The sequence below is a fragment of the Somniosus microcephalus genome, unplaced genomic scaffold (genome assembly GCF_052327205.1).
Source record: "Somniosus microcephalus isolate GS21.2 unplaced genomic scaffold, FLI_Smic_1.0 unresolved_chr4, whole genome shotgun sequence".
NCBI lineage: Eukaryota > Metazoa > Chordata > Chondrichthyes > Squaliformes > Somniosidae > Somniosus > Somniosus microcephalus.
The window spans coordinates 57,962,702-57,988,482 of record NW_028225182.1 but is presented as its reverse complement, the minus strand read 5'-3'; the positions used below and the strand labels follow the sequence as shown (position 1 = coordinate 57,988,482).

General features: G+C 51.9%; 1 protein-coding gene across 1 annotated transcript in view; it reads left to right on the top strand.

The window, feature by feature from the left end:
• LOC147091152 (hydroperoxide isomerase ALOXE3-like) overlaps nucleotides 1-25,781 on the top strand; it is a 203,557-nt gene that overhangs the window by 73,675 nt on the left and 104,101 nt on the right. Inside the window, exon 4 of the mRNA XM_085977623.1 lies at nucleotides 16,125-16,247. Within this exon, the coding sequence (XP_085833749.1) occupies nucleotides 16,125-16,247 (123 nt within the window). The remainder of the gene's footprint in view (nucleotides 1-16,124; nucleotides 16,248-25,781) is intronic.

The following is a 25,781-nucleotide window of genomic DNA, read 5'->3' as shown; positions in this document are numbered from 1 at the left end:
GAACCATGGGTTCAAACCCGGCCCAGACAGGATAAAGATCTCCTGAATCTCACGGTTACAAGTGTTTTTGGTACAGGAGGTTTGAAGCCGGTGTTGGCCTGGCTAGTGCAATAAGTTGGTGGTCTTCTCATGAACTCTTCTCATTAACTTGCCTTGGGTTCAAACTATGGACAGGCTGATGGGATCATGTGGAGCAGCTTGACGAGATCTGCAATTCCTCCCCCTTCAGGAACAGCACGTTTTGTGCAGCCAGCTGGTCCGAACCTAGAAGTGACATCATTAAGGTCAAGAGGCAGGAACTCATGTCATGCAGGTCAAGAGACAGGTGCATGACCTTTGGACAAACCCTCCTCCCAATTGCTGCCAAACCTCTACACCAACTGTTAAGTCCGTGAATGATTGAGACACAGACTAGCAGGAGAGAAAACAAACAGATCTTTACTGGTGAAAGGCATAAACGAAACTAAACAACAGAGGCTCTCTAGCGCCCTTTATACAGGGGTGGTCACTGCCGGTACTGCAGTCTGAGACCAGTTATTCTCTTAAAGGTACATACACAACAATTCCTCCCCTTTTAGATAAACAGTACATAACATTCATTTAGCAACTAATGATAACGAATTACAATCACAATTACTGTTGCTAGATACATTGGTTAAGTTTAAGCAATTATAAGTTCAGTCTTTGAGGAGGCTTCCTGATTCTGTCTGGATAACGCCTCTTTGGGGTATCAGGTTCTTCTGGCAATGTTGAGTCGGAATCAATGTCGTTGTTTGGTTCATCTGCTTCCAGTATTACCGGTTCTGCGGTAGCTGCAATTGGAACGTCGATTTCATTACCAGGTGTATCAGATCGTGGTGTGGAGTTGACGTTTTCCAGTGACTCTAGAATCTGGTCAGCATGTCGTCTTACAATGCTCTCCCCAACGTCCACGGTATACATGAGAGGTCCTTGTCGTGTACAAATCGTTCCTGGCTGCCATTTCTCAGTGCGGTAGTCCCGGGCCAAAACTGGTTGACCTATCTTAAAACTCCTGGTCGGCCTTTCATTCATATTCTGAAACTGCCTGTTCTCCACATCTCTTCGGACGTTTGGCTTAACCAAATCCAAGCGGCATCGTAGTCTTCGATTGAAGAACATCATGGCTGGAGTTTGGTTGGTAACCGCATGTGTCGCATTCCGGTAGGCAAACAAGAAGTTGTCCACCTTGTGTTGTAGGGGTATATCTTCATTACACATTGCCTTGATAGCCTTCTTGAATGTTTGGACAAACCTCTCGGCCAATCCATTAGTGGCTGGATGATATGGGGCAGATGTGTAATGCTTAACACCACTGTTCTTTAAGAACCTCCGGAACTCTTCAGACACAAACTGTGGTCCATTGTCAGAGCAAATCTGTTCAGGCAGCCCATTCCTGGCGAATATGGTTCGTTAAACTGTGGTAGTTTTTTCCGTGGTGGTTGAGGACATTTTTATTACCTCTGGCCACTTTGAATGTGCATCCACCGCAATTAAAAACATCGAGTCCATGAAGGGACCAGCAAAATCAATGTGCACCCTTTGCCATGGAGATGAGGGCCACTCCCATGGATGCAGAGGAGCTTGTGGTGGGGCGTTTTGGACCTTCTGGCATCCTGCACAGCTCTTGGTCATCTCTTTGATTTCTCTATCGATTCCCGGCCACCACACAAACGCTCTGGCTAAGCTCTTCATTTTTACCCCACCCAGATGACCCTCATGAAGCTCATTGAGCACTCTATCCGTCAACTTAGGTGGAATTACTACTCTGGATCCACACATCAAGGTTCCTCTGCACACTGACAGCTGTTCTCTTCTCGGCGAGAATGCTGGCAGCAGTGGTTCGCCATGTGCTGGCCATCCCTTCACCGTTAAATCATAGACCCGTGATAGTGTCGGGTCATTCCGTGTTTCCTTTTCTATGTTTGCATTCGTCACAGGGAGACATTCGACTATGGTCGAGTGGAATAACTCCATTGGATCCACTGCAAGGTCTTCTTCTTCCACCGTCGGCAACGGTAGACGCGACAATCCATCAGCATTTCCATGCTGTTTAGTTCCTTTGTACTCGATGTCATATTGGTGTGCCCCTAGGAAAAGGGACCATCTCTGCAGCCGTTGTGCTGTCATTGTCGGTACGCCCTTCTGAGGGTTGAAAATGGAGACAAGAGGTTGATGATCGGTTAGTAGAGTAAATTTTTGACCGTGCAGATAGTGATTGAACTTCTTCACCCCCCACACTAGGCTGAGGGCCTCTCTGTCAATCTGGGCGTAGTTACGCTCGGCAGAAGTTAACGAGCGTGACGCAAAAGCTATCGGCCTCTCCGAACCATCAAGGAATTTATGTGACAGTACCGCCCCAATGCCGTAGGGAGACGCATCACATGCCAGCCTGATTGGCAGTGCTGGGTTGTAGTGAGCCAATACTTCCTTTGAAGTGATTAAGTCCTTACTCTTCTGAAAAGCACGCTTACAATCATCGCTCCATTTCCATGCTACCCCCGTTCATAGCAGGGCGTTCAGTGGGTGCAGAATTGTCGACAAATTCGGCAAAAACTTATGATAGTAATTCACCAACCCGAGGAATGACCTCAGCTGCGACACATTTTCAGGCGCTGGGGCCTTAACAACCGCTTCAATTTTGTCAGGGGACTTATGTAACCCCTCTTCATCAATCACGTGGCCACAATACGATATCTGTTTCTTAAAAAATTCGCACTTGGGGCGGTTGGCCCGCAGCCCATGTTCCCGTAGTCTAGTGAGCACCTGTTCTAGGTTGTTAAGGTGTTCACTGTCATCTTCACCTGTTACAAGGATGTCGTCCAAGTAACACTGAGTCCCCGGAATCCCTTGCAGGACTTGTTCCAACGCTCTTTGCCATATCGCCGGAGCCGATGCTACTCCGAATACCAATCAATGATACTGGTAAAGACCTTTGTGAGTGTTTATCGTGAGATACTTCCTAGAGGACTCTTCAACCTCCATCTGCAAATATGCTTGTGCTAGGTCAATTTTTGTAAAACGCTTCCCTCCAGACAGTGAGGCGAAGATGTCTTCTATCCTTGGAAGAGGATATTGTACTGTGCGAAGGACAGGGTTCACCGTCACCTTGAAATCCCCACAGATGCGAATCTTCCTTGGCTCTCCGGACTTATTGGTTAACGTTTTCTTCATGACAGGAACGATGGGTGTCGCCCACTCGGGGTGTCGCCCACTCGCTCCAGTCGACCTTAGACAACACGCCCGCCTTCTCCAGATTCTCCAGCTCTGCCTCGACAGCTGGGAGAATTGCATATGGTACCGGTCTCGCTTTGAAAAACTTGGGAACTGCATTCTCTTCTATTTTTATCGAGGCGGTTACGCCTTTAAGCGTGCCCAGTTCTTGTTGAAATACCTCTTTGGCGTTAGCTAAGATTGTTGACAATCGTCCAGGAATGACGTCTTCATCTTTTTTACCGTCCACCGTCATTGCATGAATGGAATGCCAATCTAAGTTTATCTTCCTGATCCATTCCCGTCCCAATAACGGTGGTCCACCATTTGGCAGTATGTAGAGATACAATTTCCGTATTTTCTTGCCATTGTATTCGACAGGCACCCTTATTTTTCCTCTGGGTTATACTTTTTGCCCCGTATACGTCGTCAAGACGATGGATGTCTCTCTCAAGGGTATGTGTGAAACTAGCCGCTCGTAGTCTCGTCGATTCATGACGGTTAGCGCTGATCCTGTATCCAATTCCATTTTAACTTGGGACCCTGCTATCGTGAGAGTGACCCAAATGGTTCGGTGATCCTCTTTTGCGATTACATTGTGAAGTTTGAGACAGCTTAGTCTCCTGTTTCCGGATTCACTATCGCTCATCTGGTCTTCGGAACTACTGTCCGTCATCTTTTGTACTTTCTTGTACGGTTCCTTAGTAGCCTTTTTGTTGTCGCTGGTCTTCTTCCCAGACCTACAAACTCGTGCAATGTGTCCAATCTTCCCGCATTGTCTGCATATTTTGTCTTTGGACCAGCAGTCCTTCTGGTCATGCTTAGTTCTGCCGCAGCGATAACATTTTGCAAATCCCCGTGTCATTTCGTGGGTGCCGTATTCCTGTGGTTTTTGTTGAATTTCTGCAGCTCCCCTGGCTGCTGCTTCATACGATACTGCCACGCTGAAAGCCTTATCTAGCGTCAGCTCTTTTTCTGCGAGTAACTTCTTCTGTGTTCCTTCACTCAGGTGTCCACAGACAAATTTGTCCCGTAGGGTATCTGCCAGTCCTGCTCCGAACTGGCAGTGCTTTGATAGCTTGCGTAGTTCCGTAAGATACTCAGCATTGCTCTCATCTTTGTGCTGAGTTCTCCTGTGGAATTTAAATCTTTCTGCTATCAACAGCGGTGCAGGGTTTAAGTGCTCCTGTAGAACAGCAACAATTCGTTAAAACTCTTCGCCTTCGGTTTGGCTGGAGTAATCAGGTCCCGCAATAGGCCGTACGTTCTAGCGCCCATTAAGTTTAACAATATCGATGCCTTTTTCCCCTCTGCTATATCGTTTGCCTCGAAATATACCTCGACTCTTTCCACATACGTGGTCCAGTCCTCTAATGTATTATCAAAAGCAGTGATACAGCCAATCTTCGGCATCTTGCAAATCTAAAATGGTGCCTCCCGCGCTTTCCCTTCTTCTCCGATTTAACAAAATGGCGCCTCCCGCGCTTTTCCTTCTTCCCCGCTGTTGTTAGCACTGCTTTCCACGGTTTCTTGCGCGTATTCTTTTTCTTTTATTATTTTCCCGTCGTGGAGCGGACCCTCTGGGACACTTCCCTCCCTCTTCTGAGGTCCGAACGCTGCCCAGCTTCGAAACACCGGCCGTGCCCTGTATGCTCCACCCTCTCTCTCTCTCCTTGCTTCCCGACTCGCTGCCCGGCCCCGTTGAAAAGCCACCCGATCGAGCTTCAGCCCGCCGCAGCCCAGGAAGGATCAGAGCACTACCTGCCACCAGCCCGATTAGCTGGGAAACCACGGACCGAGGAACCCAGCCTGGCTCTGGACAGTCTCTCCTGCAAGTTTTGAAATCGATGATTGACGGTCGACGCCTGTTTCTCGAGTTTCAATGGCCTATTTTTTTTTTTTTTTTTGTTCTTCTGGCTCCGACCTTCAACAACGTCGTCGGAGCTGCTGCTGAGTTGCAGGTAAGTTCGTTTCTAACTCGTCGCCAGTGTTAAGTCCGTGAATGGTTGAGACACGGACTAGCAGGAGAGAAAACAAACAGGTCTTTACTGGTGAAAGGCATAAACGAAACTAACCAACAGAGGCTCTCTAGCGCCTTTTATGCAGGGGTGGTCACTGCCGGTACTGCAGTCTGAGACCAGTTATTCTCTTAAAGGTACATACACAACACCAACAAGTCCGACTGGGCTAAACACCAGGATTTCCTGCCAGCAAAGAATAGAAAAGGCTTGGCAGTGAGGGACAAGTGAGGTGGGCAGCAGAGACAGCATCAGCTCCAGCTCCCTCACTGGGGGCTGTCGCACCAGCAAAACGCCCCCCACTGCAGCCTTTGTTTGGAAAAAAGGGAGCTTTAAAATTGCACTGGGAGGTTTTTGCATTCAAGGTTTTGCATTGATTGGTGGAGTTGGGCTCACAGCCTCTCCCAGTGCAACCACCTGCATATTGCCCAGTTGACACTGACTGTGCAATGCAAGCTTCAGTCTCTGCTTTTGGTGGGGTGGGTAGTGTGAAGAGTTAACAGGATGCCGGATCAGCACAGGGCGAGTTGTTATCAACACTTTGCAATTCACTGGCTGCTGGATCTCGGCACCGCATGCCACCCCCTGTACTGGCAGCGCCTCTGCAGCCTACATTCAAGGGCTGACCGGCTGTTTTTGTGTTAATATTTTAATGCCTGAAAGAGGGTTCACTGGCTCATTAAATGTTCAACTGCAAACACTCCGCCACTGCTAACAAAATGTTTGAAGAGTGCTCCAATGGTTGGAGTTATACTGCACCTAGTGCGAAACCTAATGCAGTGTAAGATTATCTGCTAGGGATTGGTCTCATGCCAGTGTTGGATTCGGGGGGTGGGTGGGGGGTGATCAACCTGAGTTATACTGTTACTTGCGCATCGAAAGGCACCCAAAACAACTTTACATTAACATGAAAGCAGGGGTAGATTTCTGAAATTCTTTTTAATTGCAGCCATTCATAGAAATGTATTGAAGGTGTAAACACCTGAGGGGTGTCAAGTTGAGTCTGTCAAAAAACTGACATGCACTTTGACACCAGAGGGTGAATCTGGGGAGTGCAGACATTTACTGTTTCCCCGCTAGGTAGTAGATATGTAGAACAGGCTACCAACAAAAAGTAATTAATTCTAGATCAATTGACAACTCAGAAATTCAGAATGTGAGGAAAAACTTTTTTACATAGCGAGTGGTGAGGACCTGGAACTCGCTGCCGATGGAAGCGGTGGAAGCGGAGACACTCAATGTGTTCAAGGGGAGACTGGATAGGCACTTGAGGGAAATAAACTTGCAGGGTTACGGGGATAGAGCGGGGGAATGGGACTGACTGGATTGTTCCACAGAGAGCCGGCACGGACTCGATGGGCCGAATGGCCTCCTTCTGCCGTTACGACTCTATGACAAGTGTCTTTGTCTGCAAAGATCTCGGTGCTGCTCGGTCCCAGAGACCCAGGTCTAACCATTCAGGGCTGACTACCAAACGGCAACAGACCTTTGTCGACTTCACACGTCAAGGAACGGGTTTTTGCTCTTTGCTCTGGTCACTTCTCCATTTAGCTGGGGTGGCTGCACTGGAGAAGGGAGCCACGAACAAGCCTGGTGTACACGTTCGTATATTGAGATTATATAGGTTGGAGTATTCCGTGTGGTGTTCCAGTGCATGGGTGAAGTCACGAGTAATGTAAATATCGCAACACCTTCCATCTCAACCTATTATTGCCAGATAGATAACAGTAACAGCTCTCAGGATAAATAAACCCTTTGTACAGGTTGGAAGAGTCAGATGTGAAATGAATTTGGGAGGTTTCAACTCAGTTCCCTATTGGCACAAGAGTGCCGCAGAGAAGCTATAAGGTCTTTCGGTGTGGAAAACGGATAAACTTATCCTGCTGCAGCTCAATTTAAAAGTAAAGGGAGCTTTACTCTGTCTCTAACCCATGCTGTACCCGCCCTGGGAGTGTTTGATGGGACAGTGTAGAGGGAGCTTTACTCTGTATCTAAACCGTGCTGTACCTGCCCTGGGAGTGCTTGATGGGACAGTGTAGAGGGAGCTTTACTCTGTATCTAACCCGTGCTGTACCTGCCCTGGGAGTGTTTGATGGGGAAAGTGTAGATGAAGCTTTACTCTGTATCTAACCCCGTGCTGTACCTGCCCTGGGAGTGTTTGATGGGACAGTGTAGAGGGAGCTTTACTCTGTATCTAACCCGTGCTGTACCTGCCCTGGGAGTGTTTGATGGGACAGTGTAGAGGGAGCTTTACTCTGTATCTAACCCCGTGCTGTACCTGCCCTGGGAGTGTTTGATGGGAAAGTGTAGAGGGAGCTTTACACTGTATCTAACCCCGTGCTGTACCTGCCCTGGGAGTGTTTGATGGGACAGTGTAGAGGGAGCTTTACTCTGTATCTAACCCGTGCTGTACCGGCCCTGGGAGTGTTTGGTGGGACAGTGTAGAGGGAGCTTTACTCTGTATCTAACCCGTGCTGTACCTGCCCTGGGAGTGTGTGATGGGACAGTGTAGAGGGAGCTTTACCCTGTATCTAACCCGTGCTGTACCTGCCCTGGGAGTGTTTGATGGCACAGTGTAGAGGGAGCTTTACTCTGTATCTAACCCGTGCTGTACCTGTCCTGGGAGTGTTTGATGGGACAGTGTAGAGTGAGCTTTACTCTGTCTCTAACCTGTGCTGTACCTGCCCTGGGAGTGTTTGATGGAACAGTGTAGAGGGAGCTTTACTCTCTATCTAACTCCGTGCTGTACCGGCCCTGGGAGTGTTTGATGGAGCAGTGCAGAGGGAGCTTTACTCTGTATCTAACCCATGCTGTACCTGCCCTGTGAGTATTTGATGGGACAGTGTAGAGGGACCTTTACTCTGTCTCTAACCCGTGCTGTACCTGCCCTGGGCGTGTGTGATGGGACAGTGTAGAGGGAGCTTTACTCTGTCTCTAACCCCGTGCTGTACCTGCCCTGGGAGTGTGTGATGGGACAGTGTAGAGGGAGCTTTAATCTGTCTCTAACCCCGTGCTGTACCTGCCCAGGGAGTGTTTGATGGGGCAGTGTAGAGGGAGCTTTACTCTGTATCTAACCCCGTGCTGTACCTGCCCTGGGAGTGTTTGATGGGACAGTGTTGAGGGAGCTTTACTCTGTATCTAACCCGTGCTTTACCTGCCCTGGGAGTGTGTCATGGGACAGTGTAGAGGGAGCTTTACTCTGTATCTAACCCGTGCTGTACCTGCCCTGGGAGTGTTTGATGGGACAGTGTGGCGGGAGCTTTACTCTGTATCTAACCCGTGCTGTACCTGCCCTGGGAGTTTTGGATGGGACAGTGTAGAGGGAGCTTTACTCTGTATCTAACCCGTGCTGTACCTGCCCTGGGAGTGTTTGATGGGACGGTGTAGAGGGAGCTTTACTCTGTATCTAACCCGTTCTGTACCTGCCCTGAGAGTGTTTGATGGGACAGTGTAGAAGGAGCTTTACTCTGTATCTAACCCGTGCTGTACTTGCCCTGGGAGTGTGTGATGGGACAGTGTAGAGGGAGCTTTACTTTGTCTCTCACCCGTGCTGTACCTGCCCTGGGAGTGTTTGATGGGACAGTGTAGAGGCAGCTTTGCTCTGTCTCTAACCCGTGCTTTACCTGCCCTGGGAGTGTTTCATGGGACAGTGTAGAGGGAGCTTTACTCTGTATCTAACCCGTGCTGTACCTGCCCTGGGAGTGTTTGATGGGACAGTGTGGCGGGAGCTTTACTCTGTATCTAACCCGTGCTGTACCTGCCCTGGGATTTTTGGATGGGACAGTGTAGAGGGAGCTTTACTCTGTATCTAACCCGTGCTGTACCTGCCCTGGGAGTGTTTGATGGGACAGTGTAGAGGGAGCTTTACTCTGTATCTAATCCGTTCTGTACCTGCCCTGAGAGTGTTTGATGGGACAGTGTAGAAGGAGCTTTACTCTGTATCTAACCCGTGCTGTACTTGCCCTGGGAGTGTGTGATGGGACAGTATAGAGGGAGCTTTACTTTGTCTCTCACCCGTGCTGTACCTGCCCTGGGAGTGTTTGATGGGACAGTGGAGAGGGAGCTTTACTCTGTATCTAACCCCGTGCTGTACCTGCCCTGGGAGTTTTTGATTGGACAGTTTAGAGGGAGCTTTACTCTGTATCTAACCTGGGCTGTACCTGCCCTGGGAGTGTTTGATGGGACAGTGTAGAGGGAGCTTTACTCTGTATCTAACCCCCTGTACCTGCCCTGGGAGTGTTTGATGGGACAGTGTAGAGGGAACTTTACTCTGTATCTAACCCGTGCTGTACCTGTCCTGGGAGTGTTTGATGGGACAGTGTAGAGGGAGCTTTACTCTGTCTCTAACCTGTGCTGTACCTGCCCTGGGAGTGTTTGATGGAACAGAGTAGAGGGAGCTTTACTCTCTATCTAACTCCGTGCTGTACCTGCCCTGGGAGTGTGTGATGGAGCAGTGTAGAGGGAGCTTTACTTTGTATCTCAGCCGTGCTGTACCTGCCCTGGGAGTGTTTGATGGGGACAGTGTAGAGGGATCTTTACTCTGTATCTAACCCGTGCTGTACCTGCCCTGGGAGTGTTGATGGGGACAGTGTAGATGGAGCTTTACTCTGTATCTAACCCGTGCTGTACCTGCCCTGGGAGTGTTTGATGGGACAGTGTAGAGGGAGCTTTACTCTGTCTCTAACCCGTGCTGTACCTGCTCTGGGAGTGTTTGATGGGACAGTGTAGAGGGAGCTTTACTCTGTATCTAACCCGTGCTGTACCTGCCCTGGGAGTGTTTGATGGGACAGTGTAGAGGGAGCTTTACTCTGTATCTAACCCCGTGCTGTACCTGCCCTGGGAGTGTGTGATGGGACAGTGTGGAGGGAGCTTTACTCTCTCTCTAACCCGTGCTGTACCAGCCCTGGGAGTGTTTGATGGGACAGTGCAGAGGGAGATTTACTCTGAATCTAACCCGTGCAGTACCTGCCGTGGTAGTGTTTGATGGGACAGTGTAGAGGTAGCGTTACTCTGTATCTAACCCGTGCTGTACCTGCCCTGGGAGTATTTGATGGGACAGTGTAGAGGGAGCTTTACTCTGTATCTAACCCATGCTGTACCTGTCCTGGGAGTGTTTGATGGGACAGTGTAGAGGGAGCTTTACTCTGTCTCTAACCTGTGCTGTACCTGCCCTGGGAGTGTTTGATGGAACAGAGTAGAGGGAGCTTTACTCTCTATCTAACTCCGTGCTGTACCTGCCCTGGGAGTGTGTGATGGAGCAGTGTAGAGGGAGCTTTACTTTGTATCTCAGCCGTGCTGTACCTGCCCTGGGAGTGTTTGATGGGGACAGTGTAGAGGGATCTTTACTCTGTATCTAACCCGTGCTGTACCTGCCCTGGGAGTGTTGATGGGGACAGTGTAGATGGAGCTTTACTCTGTATCTAACCCGTGCTGTACCTGCCCTGGGAGTGTTTGATGGGACAGTGTAGAGGGAGCTTTACTCTGTCTCTAACCCGTGCTGTACCTGCTCTGGGAGTGTTTGATGGGACAGTGTAGAGGGAGCTTTACTCTGTATCTAACCCGTGCTGTACCTGCCCTGGGAGTGTTTGATGGGACAGTGTAGAGGGAGCTTTACTCTGTATCTAACCCCGTGCTGTACCTGCCCTGGGAGTGTGTGATGGGACAGTGTGGAGGGAGCTTTACTCTCTCTCTAACCCGTGCTGTACCAGACCTGGGAGTGTTTGATGGGACAGTGCAGAGGGAGATTTACTCTGAATCTAACCCGTGCAGTACCTGCCGTGGTAGTGTTTGATGGGACAGTGTAGAGGTAGCGTTACTCTTTATCTAACCCGTGCTGTACCTGCCCTGGGAGTATTTGATGGGACAGTGTAGAGGGAGCTTTACTCTGTATCTAACCCATGCTGTACCTGCCCTGGGAGTATTTGATGGGACAGTGTAGTGGGAGCTTTACTCTGTCTCTAACCCGTGCTGTACCTGCCGTGGGAGTGTGTGATGGGACAGTGTAGAGGGAGCTTTACTCTGTATCTAACCCGTGCTGTACCTGCCCTGGGAGTGTTTGATGGGGACAGTGTAGAGGGAGCTTTACTCTGTATCTAACCCGTGCTGTACCTGCCCTGGGAGTGTGTGATGGGACAGTGTAGAGGGAGCTTTACTCTGTCTCTAACCCCGTGCTGTACCTGCTCTGGCAGTGTTTGATTGGACAGTGTAGAGGGAGCTTTACTCTGTATCTAACCCGTGCTGTACCTGCCCTGGGAGTGTTTGATGGGACAGTGTAGAGGGAGCTTTACTCTGTATCTAACCCCGTGCTGTACCAGCCCTGGGAGTGTTTGATGGGACAGTGTAGAGGGAGATTTACTCTCTCTCTAACCCGTGCTGTACCTGCCCTGGGAGTGTTTGATGGGACAGTGTAGAGGGAGCTTTACTCTATATCTAACCCGTGCTGGAACTGCCCTGGGAGTGTTTGATGGGACAGTGTAGACGGAGCTTTGCTCTGTATCTAACCCGTGCTGTACCTGCCCTGGGAGTATTTGATGGGACAGTGTAGAGGGAGCTTTACTCTGTATCTAACCCATGCTGTACCTGCCCTGGGAGTATTTGATGGGACAGTGTAGAGGGAGCTTTACTCTGTCTCTAACCTGTGCTGTACCTGCCCTGGGAGTGTTTGATGGAACAGTGTAGAGGGAGCTTTACTCTCTATCTAACTCCGTGCTGTACCGGCCCTGGGAGTGTTTGATGGAGCAGTGCAGAGGGAGCTTTACTCTGTATCTAACTGATGCTGTACCTGCCCTGTGAGTATTTGATGGGACAGTGTAGAGGGACCTTTACTCTGTCTCTAACCCGTGCTGTACCTGCCCTGGGCGTGTGTGATGGGACAGTGTAGAGGGAGCTTTACTCTGTCTCTAACCCCGTGCTGTACCTGCCCTGGGAGTGTGTGATGGGACAGTGTGGAGGGAGCTTTAATCTGTCTCTAACCCCGTGCTGTACCTGCCCAGGGAGTGTTTGATGGGGCAGTGTAGAGGGAGCTTTACTCTGTATCTAACCCCGTGCTGTACCTGCCCTGGGAGTGTTTGATGGGACAGTGTTGAGGGAGCTTTACTCTGTATCTAACCCGTGCTTTACCTGCCCTGGGAGTGTGTCATGGGACAGTGTAGAGGGAGCTTTACTCTGTATCTAACCCGTGCTGTACCTGCCCTGGGAGTGTTTGATGGGACAGTGTGGCGGGAGCTTTACTCTGTATCTAACCCGTGCTGTACCTGCCCTGGGAGTTTTGGATGGGACAGTGTAGAGGGAGCTTTACTCTGTATCTAACCCGTGCTGTACCTGCCCTGGGAGTGTTTGATGGGACAGTGTAGAAGGAGCTTTACTCTGTATCTAACCCGTGCTGTACTTGCCCTGGGAGTGTGTGATGGGACAGTGTAGAGGGAGCTTTACTTTGTCTCTCACCCGTGCTGTACCTGCCCTGGGAGTGTTTGATGGGACAGTGTAGAGGCAGCTTTGCTCTGTCTCTAACCCGTGCTTTACCTGCCCTGGGAGTGTTTCATGGGACAGTGTAGAGGGAGCTTTACTCTGTATCTAACCCGTGCTGTACCTGCCCTGGGAGTGTTTGATGGGACAGTGTGGCGGGAGCTTTACTCTGTATCTAACCCGTGCTGTACCTGCCCTGGGAGTGTTTGATGGGACAGTGTGGCGGGAGCTTTACTCTGTATCTAACCCGTGCTGTACCTGCCCTGGGATTTTTGGATGGGACAGTGTAGAGGGAGCTTTACTCTGTATCTAACCCGTTCTGTACCTGCCCTGAGAGTGTTTGATGGGACAGTGTAGAAGGAGCTTTACTCTGTATCTAACCCGTGCTGTACTTGCCCTGGGAGTGTGTGATGGGACAGTGTAGAGGGAGCTTTACTCTGTATCTAACCCATGCTGTACCTGCCCTGGGAGTGTTTGATGGGACAGTGTAGAGGGAGCTTTACTTTGTCTCTCACCCGTGCTGTACCTGCCCTGGGAGTGTTTGATGGGACAGTGTAGAGGCAGCTTTGCTCTGTCTCTAACCCGTGCTGTACCTGCCCTGGGAGTTTTTGATTGGACAGTGTAGAGGGAGCTTTACTCTGTATCTAACCTGGGCTGTACCTGCCCTGGGAGTGTTTGATGGGACAGTGTAGAGGGAGCTTTACTCTGTATCTAACCCCCTGTACCTGCCCTGGGAGTGTTTGATGGGACAGTGTAGAGGGAACTTTACTCTGTATCTAACCCGTGCTGTACCTGTCCTGGGAGTGTTTGATGGGACAGTGTAGAGGGAGCTTTACTCTGTCTCTAACCTGTGCTGTACCTGCCCTGGGAGTGTTTGATGGAACAGAGTAGAGGGAGCTTTACTCTCTATCTAACTCCGTGCTGTACCTGCCCTGGGAGTGTGTGATGGAGCAGTGTAGAGGGAGCTTTACTTTGTATCTCAGCCGTGCTGTACCTGCCCTGGGAGTGTTTGATGGGGACAGTGTAGAGGGATCTTTACTCTGTATCTAACCCGTGCTGTACCTGCCCTGAGAGTGTTGATGGGGACAGTGTAGAGGGAGCTTTACTCTGTCTCTAACCCGTGCTGTACCTGCTCTGGGAGTGTTTGATGGGACAGTGTAGAGGGAGCTTTACTCTGTATCTAACCCGTGCTGTACCTGCCCTGGGAGTGTTTGATGGGACAGTGTAGAGGGAGCTTTACTCTGTATCTAACCCCGTGCTGTACCTGCCCTGGGAGTGTGTGATGGGACAGTGTAGAGGGAGCTTTACTCTCTCTCTAACCCGTGCTGTACCAGCCCTGGGAGTGTTTGATGGGACAGTGTAGAGGTAGCGTTACTCTGTATCTAACCCGTGCTGTACCTGCCCTGGGAGTATTTGATGGGACAGTGTAGAGGGAGCTTTACTCTGTATCTAACCCATGCTGTACCTGCCCTGGGAGTATTTGATGGGACAGTGTAGAGGGAGCTTTACTCTGTCTCTAACCCGTGCTGTACCTGCCGTGGGAGTGTGTGATGGGACAGTGTAGAGGGAGCTTTACTCTGTATCTAACCCGTGCTGTACCTGCCCTGGGAGTGTTTGATGGGGACAGTGTAGAGGGAGCTTTACTCTGTATCTAACCCGTGCTGTACCTGCCCTGGGAGTGTGTGATGGGACAGTGTAGAGGGAGCTTTACTCTGTCTCTAACCCCGTGCTGTACCTGCTCTGGCAGTGTTTGATTGGACAGTGTAGAGGGAGCTTTACTCTGTATCTAACCCGTGCTGTACCTGCCCTGGGAGTGTTTGATGGGACAGTGTAGAGGGAGCTTTACTCTGTATCTAACCCCGTGCTGTACCTGCCCTGGGAGTGTGTGATGGGACAGTGTAGAGGGAGCTTTACTCTCTCTCTAACCCGTGCTGTACCAGCCCTGGGAGTGTTTGATGGGACAGTGCAGAGGGAGATTTACTCTGTATCTGACCCGTGCTGTACCTGCCCTGGGAGTGTTTGATGGGACAGTGTAGAGGTAGCGTTACTCTATATCTAACCCGTGCTGGAACTGCCCTGGGAGTGTTTGATGGGACAGTGTAGACGGAGCTTTGCTCTGTATCTAACCCGTGCTGTACCTGCCCTGGGAGTATTTGATGGGACAGTGTAGAAGGAGCTTTACTCTGTATCTAACCCATGCTGTACCAGCCTTGGGAGTATTTGATGGGACAGTGTAGAGGGAGCTTTACTCTGTCTCTAACCCGTGCTGTACCTGCCCTGGGAGTGTGTGATGGGACAGTGTAGAGGGAGCTTTACTCTGTATCTAACCCGTGCTGGACCTGCCCTGGGAGTGTTTGATGGGACAGTTTAGACGGAGCTTTACTCTGTATCTAACCCGTGCTGTACCTGCCCTGGGAGTATTTGATGGGACAGTGTAGAGGGTGCTTTACTCTGTATCTAACCCATGCTGTACCTGCCCTGGGAGTATTTGATGGGACAGTGTAGAGGGAGCCTTACTCTGTCTCTAACCCATGCTGTACCTGCCCTGGAAGTGTGTGATGGGACAGTGTAGAGGGAGCTTTACTCTGTATCTAACCCGTGCTGTACCTGCCCTGGGAGTGTTTGATGGGGCAGTGTAGAGGAAGCTTTCCTCTGTATCTAACCCCGTGCTGTACCTGCCCTGGGAGTGTTTGATGGGGACAGTGTAGAGGGAGCTTTACTCTGTATCTAACCTCGTGCTGTACCTGCCCTGGGAGTGTTTGATGGGGACAGTGTAGAGGGAGCTTTACTATGTATCTACCCCGTGCTGTACCTGCCCTGGGAGTGTTTGATGGGACAGTGTAGAGGGAGCTTTACTCTGTCTCTAACCCCGTGCTGTACCTGCCCAGGGAGTGTTTGATGGGGCAGTGTAGAGGAAGCTTTCCTCTGTATCTAACCCCGTGCTGTACCTGCCCTGGGAGTGTTTGATGGGGACAGTGTAGAGGGAGCTTTACTCTGTATCTAACCTCGTGCTGTACCTGCCCTGGGAGTGTTTGATGGGGACAGTGTAGAGGGAGCTTTACTATGTATCTACCCCGTGCTGTACCTGCCCTGGGAGTGTTTGATGGGACAGTGTAGAGGGAGCTTTACTCTGTCTCTAACCCATGCTGTACCTGCCCTGGGAGTATTTGATGGGACAGTGTAGAGGGAGCTTTACTCTGTCTCTAACCCGTGCTGTACCTGCCCAGGGAGTGTTTGATGGGACAGTGTAGATGGAGCTTTACTCTGTATCTAACCCGTGCTGTACCTGCCCAGGGAGTGTTTGATGGGACAGTGTAGAGGGAGCTTTACTCTGTCTCTAACCCGTGCTGTACCTGCCCAGGGAGTGCTATGCTTGGTGGTGACACTGAAACTCTTGTCTTGTGATTTCAGGTGGATCACTTACGCCCCTGGAATTCCCAGAACTATTAAGGCAGAATCTAGCGATGACTTGCCGAGAGATGCACGCTTTACACTTGAGAGAAAAGTTCGCACACTCTTAAATGTTGATTTTGCGTAAGTATTGTTTAAAGTTAGAATTGCACACAAACGTGCTAAGGTGGATCAGCTGATAAATGCAACCTCCGGGTGATGTTGAGCCATTGGCACTATGGCTGTCCAAAGCCACTGTAGCCTCTGTCGTCATAGCCTGAGAATCTCATGCAATGGCTTGTCTTCCCACTCCCGCTCCGTTAACTCTGGAGTGCCCCAGGGGTCTATCCTTGGCCCAGTCCTCTATTTCTCATCTACATGCTGCCCCTCGGTGACATCATCCGAGAAAAACATCGTCAGGGTCCACATGTACGCTGCCGACACCCAGCTCTACCTCACCACCACCACCACCCTCGACCCCTCCACTGCCTCTCATTTGTTGCACAGCTTGCCCATCGTCCAGTGCTGGATCAGCAGAAACTTCCTCCAACAAAATATTGTGAAGACTGAAGCCATTGTCTTCGGTCCCCGACACAAACTCCGTTCCCCCGAGCGGCTGACTCCATCCCTCCCCCCGAGCCACTGACTCCATCCCTCCCCCTGACCACTGACTCCATCCCTCCCCCTGACCACTGACTCCATCCCTCCCCCTGACCACTAACTCCATCCCTCCCCCTGACCACTGTCTCAATCACTCTCCCCCTGACCACTGTCTCAATCACTCCCCCTGACCACTGTCTCAATCACTCTCCCCCTGACCACTGTCTCAATTACTCTCCCCCTGAACACTGTCTCAATCACACTCCCCCTGACCACTGTCTCAATCACACTCCCCCTGACCACTGTCTCAATCACTCTCCCCCTGACCACTGTCTCAATCACTCTCCCCCTGAACACTGTCTCAATCACACTCCCCCTGACCACTGTCTCAATCACTCTCCCCCTGACCACTGTCTCAATCACTCTCCCCCTGAACACTGTCTCAATCACTCTCCCCCTGAACACTGTCTCAATCACTCTCCCCCTGACCACTGTCTCAATCACTCTCCCCCTGACCACTGTCTCAATCACTCTCCCCCTGACCACTGTCTCAATCACTCCCCCTGACCACTGTCTCAATCACTCTCCCCCTGACCACTGTCTCAATCACTCTCCCCCTGACCACTGTCTCAATCACTCCCTCTGACCACTGTCTCAATTACTCTCCCCCTGAACACTGTCTCAATCACTCTCTCCCTGACCACTGTCTCAATCACTCTCCCCCTGACCACTGTCTCAATCACTCTCCCCCTGACCTCTGTCTCAATCACTCTCCCTGACCACTGTCTCAATCACTCCCCCTGACCACTGTCTCAATCACTCTCCCCCGACCTCTGTCTCAATCACTCCCCCTGACCACTGTCTCAATCACTCTCCCCCGACCTCTGTCTCAATCACTCTCCCCCAACCACTGTCTCAATCACTCTCCCCCTGACCACTGTCTCAATCACTCCCCCTGACCACTGTCTCAATCACTCTCCCCCGACCTCTGTCTCAATCACTCTCCCCCTGACCACTGTCTCAATCACTCTCCCCCTGAACACTGTCTCAATCACTCTCCCCCTGACCACTGTCTCAATCACTCTCCCCCTGACCACTGTCTCAATCACTCTCCCCCTGAACACTGTCTCAATCACTCTCCCCCTGACCACTGTCTCAATCACTCTCCCCCTGAACACTGTCTCAATCACTCTCCCCCTGACCACTGTCTCAATCACGCCCCCTGATCACTGTCTCAATCACTCTCCCCCTGACCACTGTCTCAATCACTCCCCCTGACCACTGTCTCAATCACTCTCCCCCTGACCACTGTCTCAATCACTCTCCCCCTGATCACTGTCTCAATCACTCTCCCCCTGAACACTGTCTCAATCACTCTCCCCCTGACCACTGTCTCAATCACTCCCCCTGACCACTGTCTCAATCACTCTCCCCCTGACCACTGTCTCAATCACTCTCCCCCTGACCACTGTCTCAATCACACTCCCCCTGACCACTATCTCAAGCACTCTCCCCCTGAACACTGTCTCAATCACTCTCCCCCTGAACACTGTCTCAATCACTCTCCCCCTGAACACTGTCTCAATCACACTCCCCCTGACCACTGTCTCAATCACACTCCCCCTGACCACTGTCTCAATCACTCTCCCCCTGAACACTGTCTCAATCACACTCCCCCTGACCACTGTCTCAATCACACTCCCCCTGACCACTGTCTCAATCACTCTCCCCCTGACCACTGTCTCAATCACTCTCCTCCTGACCACTGTCTCAATCACTCTCCCCCTGACCACTGTCTCAATCACTCTCCCCCTGAACACTGTCTCAATCACACTTCCCCTGACCACTGTCTCAATCACTCTCCCCCTGACCACTAACTCCATCCCTCCCCCTGACCACTGTCTCAATCACACTCCCCCTGACCACTGTCTCAATCACTCTCCCCCTGACCACTGTCTCAATCACTCTCCCCCTGACCACTGTCTCAATCACTCTCCCCCTGACCACTGTCTCAATCACTCCCCCTGACCACTGTCTCAATCACTCACCCCCTGACCACTGTCTCAATCACTCTCCCCCTGACCACTGTCTCAATCACTCTCCCCCTGAACACGGTCTCAATCACTCTCCCTGACCACTGTCTCAATCACTCTCTCCCTGACCTCTGTCTCAATCACTCTCCCTGACCACTGTCTCAATCACTCTCCCCCTGAACACTGTCTCAATCACTCTCTCCCTGACCACTGTCTCAATCACTCTCTCCTTGACCTCTGTCTCAATCACTCTCCCTGACCACTGTCTCAATCACTCCCCCTGACCACTGTCTCAATCACTCTCCCCCGACCTCTGTCTCAATCAATCCCCCTGACCACTGTCTCAATCACTCTCCCCCGACCTCTGTCTCAATCACTCTCCCCCAACCACTGTCTCAATCACTCTCCCCTGACCACTGTCTCAATCACTCCCCCTGACCACTGTCTCAATCACGCCCCCTGACCACTGTGTCAACCACTCTCCCCCGACCTCTGTCTCAATCACTCTCCCCCGACCACTGTCTCAATCACTCTCCCCCGACCACTGTCTCAATCACTCCCCCTGACCACTGTCTCAATCACTCCCCCTGACCACTGTCTCAATCACTCTCCCCCTGACCACTGTCTCAATCACTCTCCCTGACCACTGTCTCAATCACTCTCCCTGACCACTGTCTCAATCACTCTCCCCCTGACCACTAACTCCATCCCTCCCCCTGACCACTGTCTCAATCACTCTCCCCCTGACCACTGTCTCAATCACTCCCCCTGACCACTGTCTCAATCACTCTCCCCCTGAACACTGTCTCAATCACACTCCCCCTGACCACTGTCTCAATCACCCTCCCCCTGAACACTGTCTCAATCACTCTCCCCCTGAACACTGTCTCAATCACTCTCCCCCTGACCACTGTCTCAATCACTCTCCCCCTGACCACTGTCTCAACCACTCCCCCTGACCACTGTCTCAATCACTCTCCCCCTGACCACTGTCTCAATCACTCTCCCCCTGACCACTGTCTCAATCACTCTCCCCCTGAACACTGTCTCAATCACACTCCCCCTGACCACTGTCTCAATCACTCTCCCCCTGAAAACTGTCTCAATCACTCTCCCCCTGAACACTGTCTCAATCACTCTCCCCCTGAACACTGTCTCAATCACACTCCCCCTGACCACTGTCTCAATCACACTCCCCCTGACCACTGTCTCAATCACTCTCCCCCTGAACACTGTCTCAATCACACTCCCCCTGACCACTGTCTCAATCACACTCCCCCTGACCACTGTCTCAATCACTCTCCCCCTGACCACTGTCTCAATCACACTCCCCCTGACCACTGTCTCAATCACTCTCCCCCTGAACACTGTCTCAATCACACTCCCCCTGACCACTGCCTCAATCACACTCCCCCTGACCACTGTCTCAATCACTCCCCCTGACAACTGTCTCAATCACTCTCCCCCTGACCACTGTCTCAATCACTCTCCCCCTGAACACTGTCTCAATCACTCTGCCCCTGACCACTGTCTCAATCACTCTCCCCCTGAACACTGTCTCAATCACTCTCCCCCTGAACACTGTCTCAATCACTCTCCCCCTGAACACTGTCTCAATCACTCTCCCCCTGAACACTGTCTCAATCACTCTCCCCCTGAACACTGTCTCAATCACTCTCCCCCTGACCACTGTCTCAATCACTCTCCCCCTGAACACTGTCTCAATCACTCTCCCCCTGACCACTAACTCCATCCCTCCCCCTGACCACTGTCTCAATCACTCTCCCCCTGACCACTGTCTCAATCACTCCCCCTGACCACTGTCTCAATCACTCTCCCCCTGAACACTGTCTCAATCACACTCCCCCTGACCACTGTCTCAATTACTCTCCCCCTGAACACTGTCTCAATCACACTCCCCCTGACCACTCTCTCAATCACACTCCCCCTGACCACTGTCTCAATTACTCTCCCCCTGACCACTGTCTCAATCACTCCCCCTGACCACTGTCTCAATCACTCTCCCCCTGAACACTGTCTCAATCACTCTCCCCCTGAACACTGTCTCAATCACTCTCCCCCTGACCACTAACTCCATCCCTCCCCCTGATCACTGTCTCAATCACTCTCCCCCTGAACACTGTCTCAATCACTCTCCCCCTGACCACTGTCTCAATCACTCCCCCTGACCACTGTCTCAATCACTCTCCCCCTGACCACTGTCTCAATCACTCTCCCCCTGACCACTGTCTCAATCACACTCCCCCTGACCACTGTCTCAAGCACTCTCCCCCTGAACACTGTCTCAATCACTCTCCCCCTGAACACTGTCTCAATCACTCTCCCCCTGACCACTGTCTCAATCACTCTCCCCCTGAACACTGTCTCAATCACTCTCCCCCTGACCACTGTCTCAATCACGCCCCCTGATCACTGTCTCAATCACTCTCCCCCTGACCACTGTCTCAATCACTCCCCCTGACCACTGTCTCAATCACTCTCCCCCTGAGCACTGTCTCAATCACTCTCCCCCTGAACACTGTCTCAATCACTCTCCCCCTGACCACTGTCTCAATCACTCCCCCTGACCACTGTCTCAATCACTCTCCCCCTGACCACTGTCTCAATCACTCTCCCCCTGACCACTGTCTCAATCACACTCCCCCTGACCACTATCTCAAGCACTCTCCCCCTGAACACTGTCTCAATCACTCTCCCCCTGAACACTGTCTCAATCACTCTCCCCCTGAACACTGTCTCAATCACACTCCCCCTGACCACTGTCTCAATCACACTCCCCCTGACCACTGTCTCAATCACTCTCCCCCTGAACACTGTCTCAATCACACTCCCCCTGACCACTGTCTCAATCACACTCCCCCTGACCACTGTCTCAATCACTCTCCCCCTGACCACTGTCTCAATCACTCTCCTCCTGACCACTGTCTCAATCACTCTCCCCCTGACCACTGTCTCAATCACTCTCCCCCTGAACACTGTCTCAATCACACTTCCCCTGACCACTGTCTCAATCACTCTCCCCCTGACCACTAACTCCATCCCTCCCCCTGACCACTGTCTCAATCACACTCCCCCTGACCACTGTCTCAATCACTCTCCCCCTGAACACTGTCTCAATCACTCTCCCCCTGACCACTGTCTCAATCACTCTCCCCCTGACCACTGTCTCAATCACTCACCCCCTGACCACTGTCTCAATCACTCCCCCTGACCACTGTCTCAATCACTCACCCCCTGACCACTGTCTCAATCACTCTCCCCCTGACCACTGTCTCAATCACTCTCCCCCTGAACACTGTCTCAATCACTCTCCCTGACCACTGTCTCAATCACTCTCTCCCTGACCTCTGTCTCAATCACTCTCCCTGACCACTGTCTCAATCACTCTCCCCCTGAACACTGTCTCAATCACTCTCTCCCTGACCACTGTCTCAATCACTCTCTCCTTGACCTCTGTCTCAATCACTCTCCCTGACCACTGTCTCAATCACTCCCCCTGACCACTGTCTCAATCACTCTCCCCCGACCTCTGTCTCAATCAATCCCCCTGACCACTGTCTCAATCACTCTCCCCCGACCTCTGTCTCAATCACTCTCCCCCAACCACTGTCTCAATCACTCTCCCCTGACCACTGTCTCAATCACTCCCCCTGACCACTGTCTCAATCACGCCCCCTGACCACTGTGTCAACCACTCTCCCCCGACCTCTGTCTCAATCACTCTCCCCCGACCACTGTCTCAATCACTCTCCCCCGACCACTGTCTCAATCACTCCCCCTGACCACTGTCTCAATCACTCCCCCTGACCACTGTCTCAATCACTCTCCCCCTGACCACTGTCTCAATCACTCTCCCTGACCACTGTCTCAATCACTCTCCCTGACCACTGTCTCAATCACTCTCCCCCTGACCACTAACTCCATCCCTCCCCCTGACCACTGTCTCAATCACTCTCCCCCTGACCACTGTCTCAATCACTCTCCCCCTGACCACTGTCTCAATCACTCCCCCTGACCACTGTCTCAATCACTCTCCCCCTGAACACTGTCTCAATCACACTCCCCCTGACCACTGTCTCAATCACCCTCCCCCTGAACACTGTCTCAATCACTCTCCCCCTGAACACTGTCTCAATCACTCTCCCCCTGACCACTGTCTCAATCACTCTCCCCCTGACCACTGTCTCAACCACTCCCCCTGACCACTGTCTCAATCACTCTCCCCCTGACCACTGTCTCAATCACTCTCCCCCTGACCACTGTCTCAATCACTCTCCCCCTGAACACTGTCTCAATCACACTCCCCCTGACCACTGTCTCAATCACTCTCCCCCTGAAAACTGTCTCAATCACTCTCCCCCTGAACACTGTCTCAATCACTCTCCCCCTGAACACTGTCTCAATCACACTCCCCCTGACCACTGTCTCAATCACACTCCCCCTGACCACTGTCTCAATCACTCTCCCCCTGAACACTGTCTCAATCACACTCCCCCTGACCACTGTCTCAATCACTCTCCCCCTGACCACTGTCTCAATCACACTCCCCCTGACCACTGTCTCAATCACTCTCCCCCTGAACACTGTCTCAATCACACTCCCCCTGACCACTGCCTCAATCACACTCCCCCTGACCACTGTCTCAATCACTCCCCCTGACAACTGTCTCAATCACTCTCCCCCTGACCACTAACTCCATCCCTCCCCCGACCACTAACTCCATCCCTCCCCCTGACCACTGTCTCAATCACTCTCCCCCTGACCACTGTCTCAATCACTCTCCCCCTGACCACTGTCTCAATCACTCTCCCCCTGAACACTGTCTCAATCACTCTCCCCCTGAACACTGTCTCAATCACTCTCCCCCTGACCACTGTCTCAATCACTCTCCCCCTGAACACTGTCTCAATCACTCTCCCCCTGACCACTAACTCCATCCCTCCCCCTGACCACTGTCTCAATCACTCTCCCCCTGACCACTGTCTCAATCACTCCCCCTGACCACTGTCTCAATCACTCTCCCCCTGAACACTGTCTCAATCACACTCCCCCTGACCACTGTCTCAATTACTCTCCCCCTGAACACTGTCTCAATCACACTCCCCCTGACCACTCTCTCAATCACACTCCCCCTGACCACTGTCTCAATTACTCTCCCCCTGACCACTGTCTCAATCACTCCCCCTGACCACTGTCTCAATCACTCTCCCCCTGAACACTGTCTCAATCACTCTCCCCCTGAACACTGTCTCAATCACTCTCCCCCTGACCACTAACTCCATCCCTCCCCCTGATCACTGTCTCAATCACTCTCCCCCTGAACACTGTCTCAATCACTCTCCCCCTGACCACTGTCTCAATCACTCCCCCTGACCACTGTCTCAATCACTCTCCCCCTGACCACTGTCTCAATCACTCTCCCCCTGACCACTGTCTCAATCACACTCCCCCTGACCACTGTCTCAAGCACTCTCCCCCTGAACACTGTCTCAATCACTCTCCCCCTGAACACTGTCTCAATCACTCTCCCCCTGAACACTGTCTCAATCACACTCCCCCTGACCACTGTCTCAATCACACTCCCCCTGACCACTGTCTCAATCACTCTCCCCCTGAACACTGTCTCAATCACACTCCCCCTGACCACTGTCTCAATCACACACCCCCTGACCACTGTCTCAATCACTCTCCCCCTGACCACTGTCTCAATCACTCTCCTCCTGACCACTGTCTCAATCACTCTCCCCCTGACCACTGTCTCAATCACTCTCCCCCTGAACACTGTCTCAATCACACTTCCCCTGACCACTGTCTCAATCACTCTCCCCCTGACCACTGTCTCAATCACTCTCCCCCTGACCACTAACTCCATCCCTCCCCCTGACCACTGTCTCAATCACACTCCCCCTGACCACTGTCTCAATCACTCTCCCCCTGAACACTGTCTCAATCACTCTCCCCCTGACCACTGTCTCAATCACTCTCCCCCTGACCACTGTCTCAATCACTCTCCCCCTGACCACTGTCTCAATCACTCCCCCTGACCACTGTCTCAATCACTCACCCCCTGACCACTGTCTCAATCACTCTCCCCCTGAACACTGTCTCAATCACTCCCCCTGACCACTGTCTCAATCACTCTCCCCCTGACCACTGTCTCAATCACTCTCCCCCTGACCACTGTCTCAATCACTCACCCCCTGACCACTGTCTCAATCACTCTCCCCCTGAACACTGTCTCAATCACTCCCCCTGACCACTGTCTCAATCACTCTCCCCCTGAACACTGTCTCAATCACTCCCCCTGACCACTGTCTCAATCACTCACCCCCTGACCACTGTCTCAATCACTCTCCCCCTGAACACTGTCTCAATCACTCTCCCTGACCACTGTCTCAATCACTCTCTCCCTGACCTCTGTCTCAATCACTCTCCCTGACCACTGTCTCAATCACTCTCCCCCTGAACACTGTCTCAATCACTCTCTCCCTGACCACTGTCTCAATCACTCTCTCCTTGACCTCTGTCTCAATCACTCTCCCTGACCACTGTCTCAATCACTCCCCCTGACCACTGTCTCAATCACTCTCCCCCGACCTCTGTCTCAATCAATCCCCCTGACCACTGTCTCAATCACTCTCCCCCTGACCACTGTCTCAATCACTCTCCCCCTGACCACTGTCTCAATCACTCTCCCCCTGACCACTGTCTCAATCACTCTCCCCCGACCTCTGTCTCAATCACTCTCCCCCAACCACTGTATCAATCACTCTCCCCTGACCACTGTCTCAATCACTCCCCCTGACCACTGTCTCAATCACGCCCCCTGACCACTGTGTCAACCACTCTCCCCCGACCTCTGTCTCAATCACTCTCCCCCGACCACTGTCTCAATCACTCTCCCCCGACCACTGTCTCAATCACTCCCCCTGACCACTGTCTCAATCACTCCCCCTGACCACTGTCTCAATCACTCTCCCCCTGACCACTGTCTCAATCACACTCCCTGACCACTGTCTCAATC